This window comes from Apaloderma vittatum, unplaced genomic scaffold, assembly GCF_000703405.1.
Source record: "Apaloderma vittatum isolate BGI_N311 unplaced genomic scaffold, ASM70340v1 scaffold40112, whole genome shotgun sequence".
NCBI lineage: Eukaryota > Metazoa > Chordata > Aves > Trogoniformes > Trogonidae > Apaloderma > Apaloderma vittatum.
Window position 1 is genome coordinate 332 of NW_009704776.1, and position 7294 is coordinate 7625.

At 44.3% G+C, this 7294-nt stretch overlaps 1 protein-coding gene across 1 annotated transcript; it reads right to left on the reverse strand.

The window, feature by feature from the left end:
* Positions 1–505: 505 nt before the first annotated feature.
* Positions 506–7289, reverse strand: NCL (nucleolin; the record flags this gene model as incomplete). The annotated part of the gene is made up of 14 exons (XM_009865160.1): positions 506–991; positions 1196–1413; positions 1853–1979; positions 2463–2614; positions 2723–2858; positions 3200–3333; positions 3558–3684; positions 4089–4225; positions 4598–4733; positions 5008–5091; positions 5306–5491; positions 5894–6040; positions 6407–6689; positions 7236–7289. Coding segments are annotated over 14 exons (2001 nt in total), but the record flags the coding sequence as incomplete, so codon positions are not given.
* Positions 7290–7294: the final 5 nt, after the last annotated feature.

Here is a 7294-nt window from a genome sequence, read left to right on the forward strand (position 1 = left end):
TTGTCCCCTGACAGATGCCACTGCAGGGCACCAGCCAGAGGCCAGGACCTTGCACTGCCATCCCTGCTCCGGCAGAGGCCAGCACCCTTACCCAGCCTCGGAAGAGTGTTGGGCCAAGCTGTTCCTTCACCCAGCGCCACATTTCAATGTTTTTTCACACTTAACAGCTGAGGCAAGAGGCAATGCTTGCAGGAGTGGGATGGAGCTGATCCACTTTACTCATTTGTTTAAAAAAAGTAAAAAAAAAAAAATTTGCTTTACTTACCTCTTCACTAAAAAATAATTGTGTGGTAGTGGGCACATGGCTCACCCTCATCCATCACATTCCTTTTCCCCACTCCTGCCTGCAAGCACGGCACACACCATGCTGGGACTGACGCAGGCTAGAGCAGAAGCTGACACCAGCAGCTGCACCCGTGACATTAATGACCTTAAGAGAGAGAAAGCTCAAGACAAGCTGTTTCTCACAGCCTTGCTTCATTTAAGCTGCACAGAAGTAACACGAACCAGTTTAGGTCCTTTAATCTGTCCAAGACAGGGTGCTGAAGCACAAATGATAAAACATTCTGCATTTTTACAGCAAAAAAATGCTACAGAAGTTTATAGGAAAAAAAAAATATTTTTGTACATGGGTAAAACATTATAAATTCAAGACAACTCACAGACAAGGGGTAAAACTCCCACATCTATCACTCATTTTTTAAAAAGTTCGTTTGAATAGGCAAGCAGCCAAAATGGCTTGCTCTCTTCTCTTCCTTGAAATGAAAATTGTATCTTCCAAGTGGCTCACAGTACTGCTTTGCATCTTGGAATGTCCTCCGAAGGCTCCGCCAAGATCAAAGAGAATAAAAACCCCCGGAGTCCTTTCAGATAGTCTCAGAGAGCAGGAGAAGGGAAAGGAAAGGGGAAGTTTATTCAAACTTTATCTTCTTCCCTTGTGGCTTATGATCTCCACCTCCTCCTCTGCCTCCTCGGAAGCCACCTCCCCTACCTGGGAAGAAAATCATGACAAGAAGCAGAGTTACAAGCATCCCTGCACAGATATCAGTGCCCTTCCAAACTCATCCTGGCACAGGACAGATAACAAAGTCACATCTAACACTCTGTGGCAGTACCACGCAATAATACCAAGAATGATTTCGGCCTCATTTTTGAGCATGGCCCCTTCAGAGCAGCAGCATTTGAGTCCTCTTACCTCCGAATCCTCTGCCACCACCTCGGCCACCAAATCCACCTCTTCCTCCTCGGCCACCTCCTCTGCCACCACGGCCACCAAATCCACCGCCACGTTGAAATTCACCCTTCGGCTTGGCAAAATCGAGGATCACTTTGTTTCCGTCTATCTCTCCATCCTCCATGGCTTCTTTAGCTGCTTTGGCATCTTCTGGAGAGCTGAAGTCCACAAACCCAAACCTGGGGCAACAGTTAAGAGACAGTGAGACTCCACAAGCTGTAGCACCCCCTACAGGTACTCCACAGCAATCCCTTCGGAAGCAAACACCTGCACTTCCACCCCACCACCCAGGGACCAGTTTACTTGTAGAACAGCAGTGGCTTGTCACAAACGGATGCCCACTGTGAGTCTGCCAGTACTGAACAGTTAATATCCTTCTCGTGCGAATCCATAGGCTGCCACGGATTTGTTGGCAGGAAGGAGCTCATTGAGAAGTTGAGCACACGTGGCCCCTATAAACAGACCCAAAGCTGGAAGCTTCTTCTCTGGTTCCATGCAATTTACCAGCTTCAAAAGATTTACCCCCACGAGCAAACGCCCTGTGCTGTACGTATAAAGCAGTTAAAGTACAGCTTTCTTTGTAGCAACTGAACTAATCCCAGGCGATGCTTAACATACCCTTTAGATGAGCCAGTGTCTCTGTCTGTGACTATTCTAGCACTTATAGAGCCTTCAAATGATTCTTTTAGTGTCTCCTCTGTGGTGTCCTCAGAAAGGCCTCTGACAAACAACGTTTTGCTTTGCTCTGTGGGAAGAGAATGCATTCAGAGATCACTAAACCTGAGCAAGGCAAGCACTGGTTTCTAAATGTCACATCCACATTGCGCTACTGGCTCCTAGAACAGCTCATGAGGCTCGTTTTGAAGTAACAGCTTGGGCACAAGTCCTTGAAAACTTTTTCAGTTAGAACCCAACATCAAAGTATCTCCATCGGCCAACCTGGTACTGTTGCAGCAGATTTTTTTTAATAGCTGCTTGCATCTTATAAATAGAGATACTAACTGGACAGACACTGCTGGATCAGCACTTGACTATCTAGAGGATTTCCACAACAGTTTCATCAGCATTTCAGATAATCAGTCATCATATCCAGCACACTCACGATGCAAGTCTTCCACTCCACAGACATGCCTTTTTGTTGTTTTTAAAAGCAGCCCTAAGTTTGCATGAATGGTACACTCCTGCTGCCTCTGCCTCAAGGTCAAATAATCAGATACAGAACACTTACGATTAAATCCTCCTCTTGCATTCGTGTTCCCTTTCTGCCACGCTGGTGAACTGAATTCCAGTCTGATTGTTCTGCCTTCAATCTCTGTGTTGTTACAGGAATTCAGTGCCTCTTTGGCATCCTCAGTTGTGGCAAATTCTACAAACGCATACCTATTTGGAGAGGAAGATTTCGGTCAGCCTGGGAGCACAAGGGGTCCCATGGAATCCTGTGGAGGCAAGTCATTTGCAACACCAAGTCAGGAGAAAGGCACGACATACCCTTTAGGCCTGCCCTGGTTGGTCTGTGGCATCTTGATGGATGAAGCCTTCTTAAACAGTTCTTGGAGTGTCTCTTCTGAAGCAGCGTACGAGAGGTTGTTGACAATCAGGGTTTTTGACTCCCTCTCTCCACCTCCTATGGAGAAAAGCCAGTGCTGTAATAAATGCAAGTTTGGAGGAGAGCTCCTTCTGCGTTTTGTCACAAAACCTTCTCTAGGGTGAGAGCAGTTGTTGCCCCCTCCTCACCTCGAGGTGAGGCACAATGTCAAGTGTGATGTTGTTTTGGTCACCTAGACTAGTTGTCCAAAACATGAAACATACAGGATGCAGCAGAGCCCAAGTCAGGCAAAACATCCCTTCCCAACATTTTAGTTTTCCTGCAGTGCTTCAAGCTGCTCTATCCCTAGCAAACTTCTAAAACAAGTGCAATTAAATCCTAAATACCATTTGCATGCAGTTATTGGTTTGGAAAAGTACCTTTCTGATGATCTTGCTGGCTCTTCTCACCAGTGAAGTCAATGACCATGGCACGACCATCAACCTCTGTGCCCTGCTTCTCCTCCAGAGCTTTGTTTGCCTCAGCTTCTGTTTTAAATTCAATATAGGCCATCCTACAGCACAGAAAAGAACATAAGCAAATGCCTCCTTCCTGGAATGACTAAGATCATTCATGAAGATGGGGCCAAGGATGTGGAAAAATGCTTAAAAATTAGCATTTTCAGTACTCCTAATGTAGCAGGTTCTTTAAGGAATAGCTAAAGGACACGTGAGCTTATCAAAACATGCCAAGAGGCTGAGGAACAGCAGACATCCAACACTCCTCTTGGCTACATACCCTTTGCTGTTTCCATCCTTGTTCATCACTATTCGGATTTCTTGCGCATTTTCAAACACCTCTCTCATTTCATCTTCAGTTAAGCGGTAGGGCAGATTCTTCACGAACAGCGTTCTGGCATCTCTCTCTGCAAAGAGAGAAGAGTTACTTTCACATCTACACTGCCAGTTCAGTGAGGCTCAGTGAATTTATCGAGCAGAAAATAAACTACATTCACATCTTCAGAACCTGAAAAATTAAGAAAGTTAATCAGGCAGCCATTGCACACACCTTTAAAGGGCTTCAAGCTCAGAAAACAGGCTCCAAACCTTCAGAGAGCCACACTTCCTCCTCAGCACCCCCAAAACCATAATATTTCTTGGGATCACATTTCCAAGATATTCCAGTCTGAAGTTGCTAGTATTTGAAAAACTGCTTATGATATAAAGCCCAAACAAGAAAGATCAGCCATCAGTAACATTGCATGCCTGCTCCAAGACTCGATTTTCACAACTTGTATCATGTACAGTAGTTCAGCATTATGGGTCCTACCTTTCTTATTTTCTTTCATCGTTTCCTTGCTCTTTGCTTTTTCCAGTTTGACTTCCAAACCCATTAACTTCTTCCCATTCATTTGGAGAGCTTTATCCATATCTTCGGCAGATGAAAAGTCTACGTAGCCAAATCGCCTGAATGAAGAATAACCTTATTATTTAAGCTGCTCCATCTCTAGTAGCAGAGAACACAAACAGAAACCCAGCACCAGAGAGAACCTCACTGGTCAAACTGGGCTGCTGATAAAATGAAGCGCTCAGCAGCCCACATAACCAGAACAGGAGAGAACCGCAGCTCTGTACTGAAGGGGCAGCTCTGCCTTTAGGAAGGCAATTTCTGAGAAAGCTATAAGCCAGGCAAGCGTGACATCCCCTTTCCAGCTTCCGTACGCTATCAGGCAACCGTCCTGGCCTCTTGATGGGAACAAGTATCACCAGTTACACCTCTCCAAACAAATTACCGTCAATTAGAAGAAATGAATGGCAAAATTCTACCAATCAACTCACTTGGAAGCGCCAATTCTGACATCTAAAACTTCAATATTCTTCTTCCCAAAGAATTCTTTGAGACCAGTCTTCAGTTCTTCAAACTCCTTGCTGGGGGTCAAATTTCCCACAAAAACGGAGAAAGGTGAATTGGGCCCTTTAAATGAAAATATAAAGTTGTTGGTTTGGGTTTTGGGGTTGGTTTTGTTTTTTTTTTTTTTCAAAAAGGTATTTTTATTTTTTTAAGAACTGGAAGCCAGACTCCAGATAGCTTTAGCACATCAGTTTCTGCTCAAAAGTGACATCACACTTCAGTATTAAGTCCCCTATAATCATCATTTGTGCTGCTCCACACCGTCTCCCTTCACAGGTACACGTCTCGGGTAAAAGCCCATCAAACGAACACCGTTTGACAACCCCAAAACACATACCATCCATTTTCTTTTTCTTGGCCTCTGGTGCACTTTTATTGGCCATTTCTTTTTTCCTTTTTCCAGGTGCTTCCTTGACAGGTTCTGCAATAGAGAACAAACACGACCACTAAAATAGAAGTGCGAAGCAACTTTTCCTATACTGGATCAAGGCAGGAGCATTAACCTTTACACCCGTCACACACAAGATCTTCTCTTGCCACTACAGCAACTGCTCCTCAGCCCACATGGCCATGACAAGACAAAAGTGTTGCTCGGGCATCTTTCCTGTTAGAGTTATAGTCCCAAAACCACTCACTTTCATCCTCACTTTCCTCCTCGGCATCCTCTTCATCATCCTCCTCTTCATCTTCGTCATCTTCATCCTCCTCCTCTTCATCTTCCTCATCTTCAGATTCTGCCTTGGCTTTCATTGGTGTGGCCTTTGCTGGAGTGGGTTTCTTCACCTGAACAGGGGTTGTGTCCATGGCTTCATCTTCAGACTCTGAAACAAGTTGAGCACAACATTCTAGACACATTCGAGATTATGCCCCTTTTGAGACTATGAAAGGAAAATCTTGTGAAGTAAACCAATGTTTTTCATGTCTCCAACTGGTACGTTCTCAGGAAAGGAGTTTAATACATTTGTTTTTCTAAACACTCCTTATCCCTCAAGTTATACTGCAATGAAAAACAATAACTGTTCTCCAAAAGGTTAAAATGGAATTTTACTAGCAACAGGGACACAAACATCCAGGCTGTCACATCTGAGGGACACCAGGAGCCAGTGAGAATCGCCGGGCACTAAATGGACAGAGTCACACTCTGTATCACTCCCATTAATCCATGAAGTTGCTCCACTCCAGCTCCTTCTAAGCCTTTATTAGTTTAACGTATTCTAACTTACCATCATCTTCGTCCTCATCATCCTCGTCATCCTCATCCTCTTCATCAGATTCCTGCTTTGCTATCGCGACTGCAGGCTTTTTGGCTGGTGCTGCTGCAGGTTTTTTGGCTGCAGGCTTCACAGGCATTGGTGGCTCCTCTTCCTCATCTGCACCAAGAGCACAACAGCAAGCGTTTACACACACTACCCAGTCTTCAAACCTCCCCAGTCAAGTAGTTTTTTCAGAAGATTTTGGCAGAGTTCAGGAAAGAACCAGGTGATGCTTCACATCACTGCACGTAATGCAGCTACAGCCCAAGTTCTCCTCCAAACGTTACCAATTCCCACCTTGCCTTCCTCACCTGCTTTTTATCAACAAACCCTCCTCTCACATGTATTAAATCACAATGAACTTTCAATTCCAAAGATACTCAAATTCAGCAACCTAAATGGATGAGCTTTAGTCTTATACAAGTTTTATTGTAAGCCTTATTACTTTTACAAGGATAAACACATATTCCAAAAGTAACTTACCAGAATCTTCTTCCTCTTCCTCCTCTTCATCTTCGTCTTCATCGTCATCTTCATCTTCCTCCTCGCTCTCTTCTTTCTTGGCATTCTTTCCATTTTTTGCTCCTTTGGTGACAACAACAGCCTTTTTAGGTGATGGAGCAACAGCCTTTTTAGCTGGAGTAGCCACAGCCTTCTTGGCGGGTGTAACAGCCTTTTTCGCAGGAGTAGCAGCCTTCTTCGCAGGAGTAGCAGCCTTCTTGGCTGGTGTAACTGCTACTTTTTGTTGTTTCTTTGGAGGAATGATCTGAAATACACATATAAATATATAGCAACTGCAATCTAAAGCATATCCTTCTGACAGGACTTAATTTCTGTTAAATGACCATAACTGCCTGTCCTGTGGAATTAATAAAGCTCAAAATCAGCTTTCCCATGCTTTGTTAACAGACTACTTATGGACATTAAAATGTCTCCAAATGCCCTGGTCCTAGTAGCATTCAGTAGCTTTGTTTTTCAGTCTTGGCAATTATTTGTGTGTGATAAATCACTTATTGCTGATACTGTACTGGAATAATTAATCACCAGCTTGCTCATCAGTACTAGGACAGCTTTAACACCCTGTCAGTCCTTCCAAAGCTTGGAACCAAAGATTTAGCAGCAAAGATACTTTTTCCCACGTTGCTTTTCTCTCATGAAATCCAGTTCATTCTTTAGCCACAGTTAACTGGCAGACACCGATTATTTATTAACGCTGATTTTCTGCCACATACTATGTGCCCCCCTCTAACCCCCATGACACTCGGGTCACACGGCACACCCTTCCAACCCCACTTGCAGACCAATCGATCACCTCTTCTCCGCTGCTCTCTTCTAACTCGGAGGACTCTTCTTCCTCGCTTTCCTCCACCT